Here is an 18,502-nt window from a genome sequence, read left to right as displayed (position 1 = left end):
ATATATATATATATATATATATATATATATATATCACTTCACTATATCACTATATACATTAAAAGAGAGTCTCGATTAGCTAATAAATATTTTTAAAACACCCTTAATTACCATTAAATTTGAAAATTACATTATAATACCCCTTGATCTAACGGTCGTTAATCATCCACTAAAAAAATTAGCTAATAAATTAATTTTACATACACACTCTAAAATACCCTTATAATAAAAAACACGGTAGCCCTTCTAACAAAATTAAAATTTCAATTGAACTGGATTCAAAGAGATCCTGACTCCGGTGCTAGATATCTATATTGAACCCATCGATTCAAAATTGCTCATGGATTTTGATAGCTGGCGTGATAACCCAAAGAGTGTTGTATCTGATGGGCAACATGAATTCCTAAATCATATCTGGTGACGAACGTTTAGTTGAAACCTTAAATTTAGCGCCCCAAATCCTCTGTTCTTCCCAAGTTGCGTTTCATAATTCCAGGTTATCTTCCTTCACGTGCATCACTGTTAATCACTGAATCGAATTGGCCATTTTAGTGATCAGATATTTGCGTATGGAATACGATTCGAAAGGTATTAATTAATTTTAAACGAAGTTATTATCTTTATTTTATGATTTATATTTGAATGTTTTAGTATTTTTAATTCTGGGAAGAATCAATAACTAGATTTAGGGTGACTAAATTGTGGGTATATGGTAATGTTAAATTGATGATTGATTTTGAGATATATTAATATCAAGACTTCAATGATTCTGGGTAAAAGATGGTTTGTGTCCTTGATGTAATATGTATATTTGAATGTACATATTACAATTTGGGACTTGACTTGAGAGTTTACATACACACACTTTATTATGTTACATAGAATTAAACTGTACAACAGACCCATATAATCCAAAGTTTCAATTTGCAAAAATTGGTCAAAATAATTAACCAAAATTATAGTTGTAATGGAGAAATGGAGAAATATCACTTTAATCACAAGTAGACAAGGGCTTGGTGTCGGTGGTGGCCGGTAAGTAGAATTCACAAAACGATTCAAATGGGTCATACGAGAACATATTGAACATGTTTTACATTGTTATATACTATATGTTCATTAATCCTTTTTATTTTCTCAAATCTTCGGTGTCTGGTTCCTCTCACATCCATCTTCTTCAACCATTATCATATTCAATTCGTTATTTAATGTGCAATAAATTTCACGATGAACACAATTCGTTCAACGATGATTAAGCAACAATTTTATCATTACATCGTATACAAAAATTGTATCGCTATAAGTCCAATTGGAGTGAATATATTTCATTTATATCATTACGCATCTTCTAATGAAATCAGTTGTATTTCCTTGAATCTATTAAATCATTGTGAGTACACGATTAGGGTTATGATATGAAGTAAACTTCCAAATATATATTATGAAATTATTATTTTTTGTTTATAAGTAATAGTGATAGTGATATCATCATTATATTGTGAATTGTGATTAGTATTTTAATACTTTTTTTGTTTTTTCACAGATTGATGTATGTGTTCAAAGGAAAATCATCAATCATAAGCCTTTAAGACATACTAATATTGTTCAGTTTAAAGAGGTTTGATTGTTTTCGTCATTACTATGATATTTGTTTAAGATGGTTCAATGAGAGAAAACTAATTTGATGTTTTACTGTATTGAAGGTCATAATGACCAGACTCATTTAGCGATTGTGATGGAATATGTTGCTGGAGGGGAGATCTATGACAGAATATGTTTTTTTTTTTATATTTCATTTGAGTTAGACCTACTTCTCAAGCTACTCAATATGTTATGTTGTTTATAGTTTGAAAATCTGTAAGGTGATGATGGTGCTGGACACTAAATGCTTACCACAATTGTTTCACAACAAGCCTATAGGCAATTAGTTGTTGAACTTACCATTAATTACATAAAGGTTATATTTATTATAGTTTTTCTAACAATGATGTGGCAGTAATCTTTGCAAACTTGATGTAATAACTTTCTTATTTTTGTTGCTTTAGTATTTTCTAATGTTATATATATTTTTTTTGCTTTCGCAGATCATTAAGGCCATATTCCATGTCACAAAAATTGTACTACGTGCAGGATTCGAGCCAACTTACCGCTATGCTGATGTGAGTTGATGTGAATTACACAGATATATATAGTATTGTTATTTTACTTGACTTTATTCGTCATTGTTTCTCCAAGGCAGCTTGACAAAAGAGATTATTTTCTTCGCATTAATGAAACGGAAAATCTTCAGTTACATTGTTCCCTACTATTTTTCTTGCTACAGCTGTCTGTCCTGCCGTATCTGCAAATGGTATGCTTATTTTTTGTGACTTCAGTACATATTTTAGGTAATGATCTCACTTTTTCTATTATTACTATTAGCTGTTTTCCACCTGGTGCCGTTCTAGCTGTTGCTAATGGGCAGCAATGTTTTTACCTCACAAGCCAAGGGAATCAACGTATAATCTATTTCATGTGTTTCGCCCTGTGGGTTAGTCTTTAAAATTTTGTAATTGCTCTTGCTGATATCAAATTTTTTTTTTGTTATTGTTATTGTTACTGTTTTTTATGTAATACCTAACGTTTTTTTGTTTTAACATGTTTTATTTTCTTTGACTAAGATTTTGTTGTTGGTTTACGCTTTCTACCAACAACTATTTGGTTTACGCTTTAAAAAAAAAAAAAACAACTACTACTTTCAATGATGACCCTCTGGAACGACCAGGCTATAACATTTGATTATGACTGCGCTGGAAAAGCCTGTTGCCATTACAATCACCTCTTACCGAATAAAATTCCACTATGGTAAATTGGTTAAAAACTCAAATTTACTTTTTAATTTTTTTTTTTTTTTTTAACATCTTAAACTTAAACAGAGGATTATGTGTGCTTTGTGCTATAGTTTTTTTTAATATTAATGAAAGTTTGAAGTTTGACACTATCTCTAAAAATTGTTGCATTAGACATATAGATGGTTATTCACATATTAACTAACAAGGATTTGATTAGGATTTGTGTATGTTTGGTGATTCTTGATTACTTTGCTCATTTATTTTTGTGGTCGCATTCACTAATTTTGCAGAAAAATTCAACTCATTGGCGGCCAGGAACTCATTGGTAACTTAACCCAGACGTCCCTGAGTTTCACCAGTCAATCAACGAGTAAGTAAATTGTTGAACACCATTATTTACCACAAAAACTTCATAATTGACACCCTCTATGTCTATAGTACTAACATCAGCTATCCGATTACACATATACAAAAAGAGGCTCGCAACAAATCCACCCCTGGAAATAAACAAGCACAGGTTCTATGATATCTATTTAAGATGGTTAAATTAAGGAAAACTAATTTGATGTTTTGTTGTATTGAAGGTCATAATGACCCGACTCATTTAGCGGTTGTGATGGAATATGTTGCTGGAGGGGAGATATATGATAGAATATGCAACGCATACCACTCTAATGAGGATTATATGTTAGATTGATGATTTTAAGTTTAGCAAATTGTTTACCCAACAAGTACGGCACAAACGTTTTTCAAGTTTCTTAGGTCAGGTCAAGGTAATGTCATTTTGACTATACTTGCGGAACAAGAAAAAAGGCGTGCATAGGTGGGTAGGTAAGTTTCAGGTTTTTAACACGCCCAAAAATATCGTACAAATAGATACGCATGACTCTAAAATTATTAATTATCCGATATATTCATTACTTTTATACGTGTAAACGAAACCCCTAAAGTCTACGTAAAAAATTCCTTATTTTAATTAGAGATTAAAAAAGAGGTAGGCAAAGATTTGGGGGGTCAAACAACCCGCCCATTTGGACCCATGCGGTATAAATCACTCAATTTAACTGTTACGAACGAGTTGAAATGGTATGAGTTGAAATGGGTCGGTCTTGGTTGACCCGAAACATATTGTCCAAGACTGTTTCAGTTTATGGTTTTTTTTAATACGATTACTAAACCGGTTAGATATGAACCATCACATGGATACACCTTTTTTATTATAAAGGGTCTATTCAGGTTGCACTTGAGCACACACCTTTTTTGTAGAAATTATATCAAAAAATGAAACGGGTCAAATGAATTGAATGGGATGATAATGTCACTATGTATTAAGGTGCATGATTTTCTAGGACGTATTTCTCATAAGAAATTACCGTATGATTTTCCATATAGGTTTAGATTTATGGTTTAGATTTAGGGTTTAGATTCGGTGTTTAACACGAAGGATTTAGACTTTAGGGTTAGGGTTTAGATTTTAGGGTTTATGGTGTTTTTTAGAATTAGGGTTTGGATTTATGGTTTAGGGTTTAGATTTATTTTAGATTTAGGGTTTAGATTTAGTTATTAACACGAAGGATTTAGAGCTTAGGGTTAGGGTTTAAGGTCATATTTGCATTGTACACTATATATTGGTTATAATATACACTTAAATTAACAAATACATCTCCAATCTAACTGCTTTGACATACTTTTTTTCAGTTGATTACCTACTCTTCGTTGTAGGTAACGTTGTTGTGAACCCAGACGAAGTGGCCGATATCAAATATGTGAACCAGGTAGAGCTATAGGAGTTACTAAGGAAATTGTATACTGGTGAGGAGAATTTGAAATTTTCCCATTGGTTCAGGTTAGTTGTTGACAACTTCTTGTTCAAGTGGTGGGAGCATGTTCAAAAGGGTACACTTTCGGAAGCAATCGATATGAAAACCATCCATAACTTGAAATAGGTACGAACCTTAAGTGTCATTATTGCTATAATTTATGTCTTTCAGTTTTCATATGAAGAGTGTTATAGGGTTTAGTTTATAGGATTTAGGTTTTAAAGTTTAGGGTTTGGGGTTTAGATTTTAGAATTTATAGTTTAGGGTTTTGGGTTTAGGGTTTAAGGTTTAAGGTTTAGGGTTTAGTGTGTAAGGTTAAGGGTTGGTGGTTGAGTTTAAGGTTGAGATATAGGGTTTAGGGTTTAAAGTTTAGTGTATAGGGTTTAAGGTTTAGTGTTTAGGGTTGATGGTTTAGACTTTAAGGTTTAAGGTTTAGATTTTAGAATTTATGGTTTAAGGTTTAGGATATAGGGTTTAGGGCTTAGGGTTTTGTTTATACAATTTATGGTTTAGAGTATAGATATAGGGTTTAGTGTATAGGATTTATGGTTTAGGTTTAGGGTTTATGGTTTAGTGTATATGGTTTAGGGTTTAGAGTTTAGGTAAGAATGTATCTGGTTCCATTTTTCTTTCATTAGTTAAGCCACCTTTTTCTAAAAGAGATTGGGGTTTAAGGTTTAGGGTTTAGGGTTGATTTAGGGTTTAGGGTTTAGATATATGGTTTAGGGTTTAGAGTTTAGTGTATAGGTTTAGGATTTAGTGTTTAGGGTTTATGGTTTAGACTTTAGGGTTTAAGGTTTAGTTTTTATAATTTATGGTTTAGACTATAGATATAGGGTTTAGGGTTTAGGGTATAGAATTTAGGGTTTAGGTTTAAGGTTTATGGTATAGGGTTTAGGGTTTAGAGTTTAGGGTTTAAGGTTCAGATTTAAGAACTTTTCTAAATGTTAAATTGTTGCACATGCTGAAAAGAGTGCTGCGTATCAACCATGGATATGGTAAGTGGTGGTAATGATATTTGTCCCATTAATACAACTTTGTTCTTCTGTTTACTTGTTACCAAGTTGACCCACTTATCGTGGGCTCAAATTCATGGCAACTTGATTCGATATTTTCTACAAGTGGGATTTACTTTCGTTGTATCTGTTTTGGATCCTTTTTGATAATAATATATGTTTATTGTTTATAATGGCAGAGGTTAGTGAACATTTGGCAATTTAATGGACAAACACATCAAAGATTGTGAAACATCATTTATATTATTGCCTCGAACGCTAAATGTTGCGACGGGTGATTTGATTCATGTTTTATCTGATATATAGTTTCGCATTGCCTACAAACTGTGTATACAACATAATTTGTATCTTTGACACTTGCATCAAAAAAATTATCTTGCAGCCATTTTGGAAGGTTTGGAATGCTGCTGGAAGTGATGGCATGGGAGTTATAGCACTAAAGGTTTTAAAAAAGTTTGACTAATAAAAAAAGTTTAGGTTTTAAAATGTAGCACTGAATGCTCTACGTTTGACTAATCAGTTAGTGTTTCACTTCATTTTCATGACTTCGAAGCAATATTTACTATTTTTATAGTGTTTAATAAGTTGCACTTTGTGATGATAGAGTTGGGATGGACTACATTCAGAGTACCAAAAACAATATGCAGTTAAGTTGTTGTTCAGGTAAGCTATTTCATAAAACATTATGGGATAAAACGGGTCAGATGCAAGTATATGTAATATTGGCTGGTTTGGGGTTACATGACAACACTTTCATTGCCCCTGCTCTTAAATAAGTAATGTGTCAATAAAGCTAAATTTCTTCGTTTGACTTATTTGAGATGAAAAACAACCCAAATAGACATGTTGGTAGGTAAATGAGTCACCAAAGAAACATATTATTGTATAAAGGTAAGTTAATATGTGAAGCTCACATTTTCGGGTTGTTTTAACTTCATTACATATCTTTGAGGTTCGGACCATTTTCGTGAGAAGGATGCAATCTGGGCTATGTTAACTTGGCTGCACATCAATCCCTGCGTATAATAACAAGGACAATCTCAATGTAAGCTTACTTGTGTTTGTTGAATACACTGTGAAGCTGCATCGGGCTACATATTGACGCCATTATTATACTCATTATGATATGATGATTATTGTTATTGTTATTATTACGAGGCGTAAAGTGTAAAAGATACTACTGCCAAATATTGGGTTGGAAGTAGAATTGGAACTTGACATGGTTTTTTATAAATTTTTTAGTTATCAAGGAAATGTAAATAAGGTAATAGTATGATTTCTCTCTAAATATGTTATTGCTCTACAAATTCTTAATTCTTATAATTTCTCATCATTTCTGATTCTCTTTCTCATATGTGAAAAGTACATTGTGTATCGTATCATATCATATATGTCATATAATTAAATAAAGACTCGCAATTTATTTATTAAAATATAAAACTCTTTTATAAGTATTTTTTAAAATCCCGCGAATTTGCGGGTCTTTAACTAGTATATATTATATACACCATAAAAGAAAAAGAAAAGAGTTTTAGATTAGTTTAACATGAAACAAATAGTTTACATAACTTTCTTGGTATCAAACGATTTCATATAGTTGTGTGTGTATAATGTTCAACGCTTTAGGCTGTAGCCTAAGTATTGAATAAACCACAAATGGAATTGGATGAGATATAGCGATTACAATACGAGTAATTAGTTTTGTATTCAAACCCCGTCAGCCCGTCTTAATTAGCTAAAACCCAATACACAAAGCAAACGTTATTACATTTACACGTAGTATATTGTATTTGGGGTCAATAATATAGACTTGAATACCAGTCACGTTTTACTGGCCAACTCTATATCTCATACGGTAGATATACAACAGTTGGTGGATTATTTATATTTTTTTTATTGCTTTAATTATAATGGTTCACTAGTATTTCAAGTTATCGTATATTAGATCAAAGTTTTTGACCTTAAATATTGACTACACACAATTGAGAAATTTTGATGTATTTCCCCCATTTGCTCCAAACAATAGCAAAACCCAAAAAGCAACTTCATTAAGTTACCAGTTACTTGAGTGTCAAAAATTATTTATTTACAAAACTTTACTAATTTATAATATATATATACATAATATATTAAACGATCAGATATTGAATGAGAACAAAATTCAACTAAAAACTGCAAAAATTATCAGAACTTTGTTTCCTATCTCCCGTTTTATTACATTTAATTATCTACTTTTGATTATTTTCAAAGTTAACGCTACAAAGTCTATGTTAAACATATCCAAACACCCCCGAATTCATAGCCTAATCTGAAGATGTTTTAATTTCAGTTTGGTTGTTTTTCCTGTTCAGTCCAACACCTATAACCAACCAAATTATGATAAAATTTCTATTTTATTTCCAAACCCTGTGTTTTGAAACCCACCAAACGAATACATGTAAAAAACCTCCACCGAAACCCACATGTAGTAGGAAGGAGAATCATTTGACCGTCAATGGTTGTAAATCCTTTCCATAATGGGACTTAAACCTGCGCTCATTTGGTAAAGGCTTCTACTGGGCCACAACTTCTAAGGCAACGGGTACAGTACTTGGTTTAGCTTGTTTTTCAACTAGACCAATTTGTGAACCACATTTCTAAAAGTATTACAACCAATAACCAAATCATATAATGTCTTCTGCTTCAATTCAGTCTTCTTCAAGTTTGTTTTGTTAGTCAAGATTCATATAACCATCACCAAAAATAGATTAAATTTTCATTGAAAGTCTAGATATAAAATAATTCTGATCTAGTTTCCAGAACTTAGGAAGACCTACATACAACTCAACAATGTAGGCTTATGCTGCAGAGAACCAAGAGATCTCAGTTCGTCTATTTCACTTGCCTGAACCATCAGCACCAGCAGCGGCTGTGTTGGCATTGATCGCACACTGTGAAACATACGGCTTCAGCTGCAAATGTTGTTCATCGAGTCAACAATCCAATCCAATCAAAGATTTTACAAAAGGGAACACGTTAATGGAAATTAAATTATACTGTTTTCAGTTCCCTGTTTTGTGAGCATTGTTAGGTATAATATATATACTTGGTTTATAAAAAAAAACATACAGGCGATAGTAGGATAAAAAGATGATTTTAGACAAATTGTAGCAAAGTATAAATTGTTTCTACTTGAATTGTACATGCTAAAGTTCAAACATACATTCTTCCAAGTTCTAACTAAGAAAATAAAGTAATAATCAGGGTAATGATAAAAGTTTTTAGTAGCTTTACCATTCATGCAGTAAATCTTCAAATATTTTTAAAGTAAAAGGTCACAGTTTCTACTATGCATAAGCATATATGATCATGTTCATCATGATGTATCCGAGAAATCCACATATAAAAAAGGTCAATTTGGTACCTTGAAATCAGTCAAATCTGGAACCACATAGTTTGGCAACTTCTCTTGCACCACCACATAACCACCTACACAAATTGCATGTAAAAGAATATCATAATAATAATCCACATTAAAAAAAAATGATAACTCAACGTGTTAGAGAAACTTGATATATCATAAGACCATAAAAGCAACGGATCACAATAGTCACCGCTTATTATTTTCTACTAGTTCAACCTAAACATAAATGATATATTTACTCCAATTAAAGCGATCTTCAAGATTTTGAACCTTTGTTGAATGCTTCCATCATCATTTAACCATTGTCATTTTAGCAAAACCATGTTACTTTTCATAAGTAGAGATTCATATGCCCACTGGTAACCTGGTGAGTCTAAATTCTATATAAGATCAAGATTAACCTAATCTGTTTAGTAAACCTAAAACGATTTGGTTAATACTCTACCTAATTTTTAAAAAAGGTAGCAAGCCTCCCCAAAATCAGCGAATCACTTTGTTAAAGTCAGATTCAAATTGGTGTAAACAAACAAATATATCTAGAAACAACTTACATGACACAAATAGCTAAACTCATAAAGCAACAGTGAGAGCCAAGAGAGCACCTTTGCGCGTATGAAAACCGGTAGGTTTACAGTTTTTGCCCTTGTAGTAATCACGAGGTCCCGTTTTCGAAGTTAGAATGTTAAGTGAAGATGTTCTCTTCCTTCTATATGCCCTCCCTATTCCAAGTATTAATCCCAATGCCATTTTCTTCTTTCTTTTTTGCCTCACAAACAACTAATCAAATTCATATACATATACATACATACAATTATAACACTTTAAGTAATAATCAAATGATAAACAATACAATACATACATCCTTAAATAATAATCAAATGATAAACAACACAATACACCACTAATTTACAAACGATATCACATTTCGTAATCCAAATCTTAAAGCAATCCAGTAATTCAAACACGAATGTTATGTACATGATTAAAATTGATTTAAAAATAAATGCAACTCAATTGTTAACTCAATATTAAAATGAAAACTGAAGATATATACGAAAGCATAATCATGGCGGTGACCGAAATAAAACTCACCAGTGAAATTGAAGAACCGCTGCTTGAAATCGCAATAAGGGTTTGGAGTTGATCGATTAGGGTTTTGGATACCCAATTTCAAAATCCGAATTATTCTGCGGTTGAGCATCCTACCCGACCCATTTTATGTTTACATAACCGAATATTGAGCCTTAATGGGCCTTGCTAGCCCAAGTTCATAACGTAGAACTCAAACTTAAATGTTTAATGCTGCAAACTAACTTTAAAGATCATTAACACTTCATAATTGCCTTTTTTTAATTGAATAATAAACAATAATATTAATATGCTGCAAAACTGTATATTAACTAACAATGCTTCAATACTAAGAAAGAAGATTATTTATTCATAGTCACAATATTTGATATTTAATATAGGTGATGTTTCTGCACTAGATTATTTTACAAGATTTTAGTAGAGATGTTCGTTCGATCAGTTTACGATTTACTTAGTTTATTCGGTTTGATTTCATCGTTTTTTTTTTTTTTTTTTTTTTGAAAAGCCAAAGATTTTATTAAACAAAAACACGGAAGATTACACGTACATGGACTTGCAAGGAAACCCAAATCTATACAAAGCAATACAACTACTTGAACATCAATCTATACAACTACACAAACAACGAACTATATACACTTTTACAATAACTCGAAAAGCAATACACGAAGAAACAAGAGATAATAATGTTACCCTACGCCATCTTTGTTGAGACACGTCGTTTTATACACGTAGGGATTTGTGAGCCAATCGATCCATTGCAATTTAAACTCGCGTTTCCGGTTAGAGACCCACTCAAACGTTTTAACTTGAATCTCGTTGACTAATGTGACAATCCGAAAATTTTCGGCAAAAATTTAAACCTAATTCTTATATGATTTCATTCAACTTCGAACAAATTCCGACGATTCACGAATAATTATTTGTAAATAATAAAATGCATCAGTATTAATTTATTATATTAATATTATTATTATTAATATAATATTTAACAAAATTATCATTTATTATTATCATTTACAATTATCATTATCAATATTGTCATTATGATTAAAAAAATATTATTATTAATATTATTATTATAAAAATTATTATTATTAATATTTATTATGATGATTATTAATATCATTTACATAATTTATATTTATCATTATATTTAGTATTGTTATTATTAGTATTAGTGATATCATATTTATTATTCTTATCTTTATCTATTATCATTATTATTATTATTATTATTATTATAATTATTATTAATATAATAATTATTATTAACTATTATTAGTATTATTATTATTAATGTATTTATTTAATAATAATAATTAAAAATAAAAAGAAAAAGACAACAAATACCTAAATTAGGTTATCAAATTTTTTAAATTTTTAAATTTTTTTTATCATCGTGATTCCATATTTGCTGTAATTATTTTTTTTTCATATATTTTATATAAAGCAATTAGGTATTCAACTTTTTAATTTTTTTATTATCTGCTTTATATCTTTTATTTTATATTTCCGTTTTTGTCTGTGATCAAGAATCCAGTCGACACCCACATATAATTGTATAATCAATCTTCTAAGTGTAAATGACTCATCTTCCATTACCATTATCAATTTAAAATCACTACAGCTTGGTATGATTGAATTAAAAACAGAAAATTCGAGAGAAAACAGAATTATACAGCCTGTTCTTGACCATTTTACCAAAACCTCGAATCCGAATAAATTTTCAAAATCTATAAATACAGTCTCGTTAGGAATCATTCAAGTAAACTATCTGCAAAATATCAAACCTCAATTCACTATATCGAGTTTGAATTTTAGGGTCAAAGTTTTGGTTTTAAAAAGTCAAACTTCGTTCTTCAATCAAATTCGTGTTATCCGTTACGATTCAAGTTAAATTGATGATTTGGAAAGTTTCAATGAATGTTTTCTAACCTATTTCATGTTATGATTATTGTCCAAAACGTTCTAGAATTCAAAATCAATTTTTTTTTTTTTTTGTAAACCGTCGAAACAGCAGCAGCTGCTGTGGATATTTTTTTTTCTTCCTCTTCATTTTCAATTTATTCAAAGACTGATATAGGTTGATTATATATTTTGAAAGTCCTAAAAACGTTTAAGATGTTTGATTTCTATGTTGAATTGGTTCCCTGGTCATTTGAAATATAGAAGAAGAAGAAGAAGAAGAAACAGCATAAAGAAGTTAACTATATATGGGTTGTGTTGTTAATCAGAAAAACAGGAATAGACTGATGGTTATGAGTGTTAGTGGGTTAGCAAGAGGTCGCGGGTTCGAGTCCCGTCTTGGGCATATTTTTTTGTGAAGGGCTTCTAAGGTAGTTTTCATCTTTATTGTTTTTATTATTATTATTATTATTATTATTATTATTATTATTATTATTATTATTATTATTATTATTATTATTATTATTATTATTGATATTACTCAAAATAGACATATCATTAGTCACAATATCAAGTCCTATCGTCGGTTATTTCATACGAATATGTAATATTTCCATTATTATTCCGTTGTATTGTAATTAAGCATAGAATCATTAAATACTTGAAGAAATGTTGAAGATAATGAATGAAACAACTCAAAGATCAAAACCAGAACAAGAAACGAAGAAACAGAAAAATGAAAGCTACAGTGCGCGCCGCGCACTATCCGCGCACACCACCGCGCACTTAAGACTTTGATCAGAACATTTGATTAATATGGAAACCAGAGAGCGCCCCGCACAATTTCAACAGAGCGCGCCGCGCACAAGAGAGCGCGCCGCGCACTTCGCCGCGCACAAATACCTGAAACGTTCTAATTGGAGTGCGATCGTGAACTGGAAAGTAAAAGTGTGGTAGGTGAGTGGTGCGCTCCGCGCACCCCTTATGTGCGCGTCGCGCACAGTGCTTTCCAGCTACTTTTCAGCCTTTTTAAACCTCTTTCCAGCTTCATTCCAAGTGTGCCAGTTTTCTTTCTGTTCAGAGACGAAAACATATCATTCAAAACAGTTCTTGAGCTTAACAAATTGCATCTAAACACTAAAATTATTGAAGATTCAAGGATCATTCAAGGGCTTCATCCAAGATTACTCTAAAAAGGTTAATCTTGTATTTACAATGAATTCTATCTTTGTTACTGTTATGTTTAAGTTTTCTAGCATGATTGTTGGCTAGTTCCTTTTATGTTCATCTAGATAAATAACCGAGATGTTGAATGTTTACTTTTGATTGATAGTTACCATGCACGATAGTTTGATGTTTGAATACAAGAACCATTCTTGTTAAGTTTAATCTTTTCGATTCAACTAGTTAGTATACTTGTTCAACTAAGAAACACCATCTTGCTGATTTAGTATATTGATTTACACCTAGTGACAAGTGTTTACCCATCTTTTACCAAAAGGGGTAAGTTGCGTTCAAACGGTTAATCTATATAGGAATGTAAGAACGACTCTTGTAGATACTCTCAGATAGCTTAATTGATATGTGTAGTTGTCTAGGTGAACGATCAATTCCCTAGAATCTGTTATACATATTTTCACTACTCAATTCCATATAACTAATAGGTGTTAGTAATTTGCCTTATCTAGTGACGTTTATAGGGATCTTATTACCACACTTAATTGTTTACTTGGGTTGGGTGAATTGAACATTTAACCAGACTAAGGGAATGAACTAAGCTAAACCATTAGTTGACATAGGAGTGGATCATGATCAACACACCATTGACTTGATCATTCTTCAAGTCTTTAGACTAGTTGAATTAGTTGATTACAAATAGGAGGTCTTAGATGACAAGAACATCACTTGCGTCGTGTAATCCCGTTTGAGTGTTTATTCAAGAATACTCTTGGTAAACCGATCAATTAGTTCTCGTGCATAACCAATCAATCCGATCTTAATCCTAAATAAACATTCACATCGAGGGTAAAAAGTCTAGATGAGCATATTTCATCTCTTTGATATCAAAACTATCTTAATTGCTTTCCTTGCACTTATCAATTTAAAAGACCAAAAATATTGTTTTTACTTTTACTCTTCTCTGATTTGGCTAATCGTTAAATAAGCCACAAAACATAAAACTTGTACCTTTAAGCTTCATTTGCTTAGTTAATCATAATATAGTTTATAATTCTAGTTTGACTAATACAACTGTCCTTGGAACGATACACGGATTTTACCATTATCTATACTACTACACGATCGGGTACACTGCCCGTTAGTGTGTGTAATCTTTAAAACCGGTATTTTCCATACAACAATTCATATACCACTTTTCGCACATCAAGTTTTTGACGCCGCTGCCGGGGAACAGTTTTGTGTCAAAATAGAATTATTAACTGATTTGTGATTAAGTAGTTTCTTAATTATTTTAACTTATTAATAGTCTTTGATTTTTTTTTTTTAAACTTATAGAATCGGTATGTTTAATAGTTTTTGTTAGTTGTGTGATTGACAGTTTATAGGTCGCATATGCCACATACCCGAAGTTCAGAATCTCCATTACTTACACCGTTTACAGAACCTGATAGAAAGCTTGGTAGGATTTCAAAAGAAGTACTTGAAATTTTTGAATCTTCATCAAAGCAAGAAACCTTTGATTCAGAATCAAGTACGACCAAGCCTCGATATTCAGACTTTGGTAAACCCGTTCAACCCCCAAATTTTGAAATGGAAGGAGAAAGACCGTTGGTACCACGACAATCAATGGCAGCAAAGATGAAAGCAACCCGGACCGGACAAGGTAGTGCTATTACTCCACCTACTGGTGAGGTAACTTTTGAAATAAAAGGACCTATTCTTCAAATGATTAATAACAGGTGTCAATTTGGTGGTGGTCCGAATGAAGATGCAAACGAACATATTCGTCTCTTTCAAGAGATATGTCTTCTTTTTAAACTTAAACCAGAAACTGACCAGGCTATATTATTAAGACTTTTCCCTTGGACACTCCAAGGGGAAGCACGAAGTTAGTTAGATTCATTGGCCGAGGCTACGATAGAAACGTGGGATGGTATGTTGGAAAAATTTCTTAAGAAATATTTTCCAGCATCCAAGTCCGCGAGACTCCAACACGAAATTACCCAATTCTGTCAAAAGCCGATGGAAACCCTGTACGAAGCATGGAATCGATTTTCCAAAATGCTAAGAGGTTGTCCAAACCATGGTTTGGATACCTTTCAAAAGGTCCAAATCTTTTACAAAGGTTGTGATGTAGCAACCCGAATTTCAATTGACCAAGCGGCCGGTGGTTCTCTTATGGACAAAACCGAGCAAGAGGCTTATGAAATAATCGAGAAGCTAGCCGATTATTCTCATGAGTGGCATCAAGAATGCCCAATTACTCGTAATGCTCAAGTCCAGAGCGTCGGCGCCTATGATGACCTTAGTTCCCTAAGTGTTAAAATAGACGGTGTTGCTCGAACCATGGATAAAATCACCAAGGAAATTCATAGTATGAAAGTAGGTTGTGAATACTGTGGTGGTCTTCATTTAGGAAAAGATTGTGATGCCGGTTTAACAATGGCTCAAAAAGAAGAAGTGGCTTTCATAAGCCAAAGAAATAACAATCAATTTCAAGGAAGAGCCCAATTTAACCGGAACTTTAACAACCCCTACAACCCTCAAGGTCAAAATTCCAATTACCAACAAGGGTCAAGTAGTGGGTTCCAACAACAAACTCCGGGTTTTTATCAAAAACCCCAACAGGAAGAAAAAAAGTCAAATTTGGAGAGTATGTTGGAAAAGTTGATTTCATCACAAACTCAGCTTGTCACAAATATAAACCAAACCAACGAGAAAAACGAACACCAGTTTCGAAATCAACAAGCCTCAATTCAGAATTTAGAGAAACAAATGAGTGGTTTAGCTAATTTACTTAGTGAGAGCAACCAGGTAGTTTACCGGGCGATACAAATAAGAACCCTCGAAATGAGCACGCCAATGTTATCACCACACGGAGTGGTTTAGCATACGATGCTCCAAAAATGCCCGAAAATTCTGATTTTAGTGTTCCGTTGAACCGAAATGATGAACCAGTTAAGGAGCCGGAAAAAGTGGTTGAAAAGGAAGAACGGGAAAAACCCGTAGTGAAACCATATCAACCACCGCTCCCATACCCAAGAAAACAACAACAAGAAAGGCTAGAGGCCGAAAGGTCAAAATTCCTAGATATGTTTAAACAAATTAACATAAATATGCCTTTCATTGATGTAATCTCAGGTATGCCCAAGTATGCTAAGTTCTTAAAAGACTTACTTACTAATCGAAAGAAAATGGAGGAACTTTCATCCGTCACCATGAATGCTAATTGTTCAGCAATTTTAATGAACAAAATACCAAAGAAATTAGCAGATCCTGGAAGTTTTACCATACCATGTCTCCTGGGAGATTTGGAATGCATTAAAGCATTAGCGGATTTAGGGGCTAGCATAAATTTAATGCCTTATTCATTGTATGTTAAGCTAAACCCCAGGGTACTAAAACCAACCCGAATGGCAATTCAACTAGCGGACCGCTCTGTTAAATTCCCTCGTGGAATTTTAGAGAATATGTTAGTAAAAGTAGGTACCCTAGTATTTCCGGCTGACTTTGTAATTTTGGACATGGAGGAGGACACACGTGTGCCTCTTATATTAGGTCGACCTTTCCTCAATACCGCTAGAGCTATGATAGATGTTCATGGGCAGAAATTGACCCTTAGTATTGAGGATATGAAGGTTACCTTTTCCGTTGACCATGCCCTACAATACCCCGAGTCTACTGATGATCAATGTTATTATGTGCAAACCATAGACACATATTCGGAGTTGTTGCAGGAATTTCCAGAATTGCAAGGTACGGGAGAATGCATTTTTGCGGAAGGTGATGAAGAGAATATGTTGGAAGAAGTGGAGATGTTGACCACCTTGATGGCTAACGGTTATGAGCCAAATGATGAAGAATACAGAAAGTTGGATTTAGGAAATGAGTACCAATGTAAAACATCGATTGAAGAACCTCCCATTTTAGAACTCAAGCCACTTCCAAAACACTTGGAATATGCTTACCTACAAGAAGGTTCTACTCTCCCGGATATCATTTCATCCGAACTCTCTGTAAGTGAGAAGTCTAAACTTGTTTCCATGTTAAAAGCCCATAAAACGGCTCTAGCATGGAAAATTCATGACATCAAGGGTATAAGTCCCTCTTATTGTACGCATAAGATATTAATGGAAGATAACTATAAGCCATGTGTACAAAGACAAAGCGACTCAACCCTAATATGCAAGAAGTTGTTAAAAAGGAGATTGTCAAACTCCTAGATGCAGGTCTCATTTATCCAATTTCGGATAGCCCTTGGGTGAGTCCGGTCCAATGCGTGCCCAAAAAGGGTGGCATGACCGTTGTCACAAATGAAGACGACCAATTAATTTCTACCAGGACTATCACGGGTTGGAGGGTATGTATTGATTACAGAAAATTAAATGATGCTACCCGAAAAGACCATTTTCCTCTTCCTTACATTGATCAAATGTTGGAAAGGTTGGCAGGAAAGAACTTTTATTGTTTTCTTGACGGTTTCTCGGGATATTTCCAAATCCCTATAGCACCAGAGGACCAAGAGAAAACGACCTTTACATGCCCTTATGGTACTTTCTCCTATCGACGTATGCCCTTTGGCTTATGCAATGCTCCTGCTACCTTTCAAAGGTGTATGGTAGCTATTTTTCATGATATGATTGAAGACTTTATGGAAGTATTCATGGATGACTTTTCAGTCTTCGGTGATTCTTTTGACTCATGTCTTCATAATCTTGAGCGTATGTTGATTAGGTGTGAAGAATCAAATCTTGTGCTAAACTGGGAAAAATGTCATTTTATGGTAAAAGAGGGCATTGTATTGGGTCATAAAATTTCTTGTGCAGGTCTGAAGGTGGATAGAGCTAAAGTGGAAGTCATAGCCAAATTACCACCACCGTCAAATGTAAAAGGCGTAAGAAGTTTTCTGGGGTACGACGGTTTTTACCGGCGGTTCATTAAAGATTTTTCCAAAATTGCAACCCCCATGAACAAACTTCTTGAGAAAGACGCTCCATTTGTCTTTACGGACGAGTGCCTTACCGCCTTTAACCTACTTAAGGCAAAGCTCACACAATCACCCATTCTCATATCACCAAATTGGTCAATACCATTCGAACTTATGTGTGACACTAGTGACTTTGCTATTGGTGCCGTCTTGGGGCAAAGAATTGAAAAACATTTCAAGCCCATTTATTATGCTAGCAAGACATTGCAAGGAGCCTAACTTAATTACACTACCACCGAGAAGGAACTCCTGGCAATCGTCTTTTTGTTTGA

General features: G+C 33.0%; 1 protein-coding gene and 1 long non-coding RNA gene across 4 annotated transcripts; one reads left to right on the top strand and one right to left on the bottom strand.

Moving 5' to 3' along the window:
* The first annotated feature begins 501 nt into the window (after window positions 1-501).
* LOC139850536 (uncharacterized) lies at window positions 502-2,815 on the top strand. Of its 2 annotated transcripts, XR_011760060.1 has the most exons (5): window positions 502-588; window positions 1,701-1,772; window positions 1,860-2,156; window positions 2,237-2,347; window positions 2,419-2,815. It is a non-coding gene; the product is annotated as an uncharacterized lncRNA (long non-coding RNA). The 2 variants fall into 2 exon arrangements; XR_011760061.1 differs by lacking the exon at window positions 1,701-1,772 and having other exon boundaries at window positions 2,082-2,156.
* A 5,510-nt stretch (window positions 2,816-8,325) lies between these two features.
* On the bottom strand, window positions 8,326-10,253 carry LOC139850481 (uncharacterized). 2 transcript variants are annotated; one of them, XM_071840054.1, is made up of 4 exons: window positions 10,160-10,253; window positions 9,670-9,824; window positions 9,068-9,132; window positions 8,326-8,615 (listed from the first exon to the last, which is right to left on the bottom strand). In XM_071840054.1, the coding sequence occupies exons 2-4, from the start codon at window positions 9,812-9,814 to the stop codon at window positions 8,541-8,543; spliced, it is 285 nt and encodes a 94-aa protein (XP_071696155.1). In that variant the 5' UTR covers window positions 9,815-9,824; window positions 10,160-10,253; the 3' UTR covers window positions 8,326-8,540. The 2 variants fall into 2 exon arrangements, with proteins under 2 accessions (XP_071696155.1, XP_071696154.1); XM_071840053.1 differs by having other exon boundaries at window positions 9,670-9,844; window positions 10,160-10,249.
* Window positions 10,254-18,502: the final 8,249 nt, after the last annotated feature.

The sequence above is a fragment of the Rutidosis leptorrhynchoides genome, chromosome 5, assembly GCF_046630445.1.
Source record: "Rutidosis leptorrhynchoides isolate AG116_Rl617_1_P2 chromosome 5, CSIRO_AGI_Rlap_v1, whole genome shotgun sequence".
Classification (NCBI taxonomy): domain Eukaryota; kingdom Viridiplantae; phylum Streptophyta; class Magnoliopsida; order Asterales; family Asteraceae; genus Rutidosis; species Rutidosis leptorrhynchoides.
The sequence above is the reverse complement of the archived record's forward strand: the minus strand, read 5'-3'. Positions and strand labels throughout refer to the sequence as shown.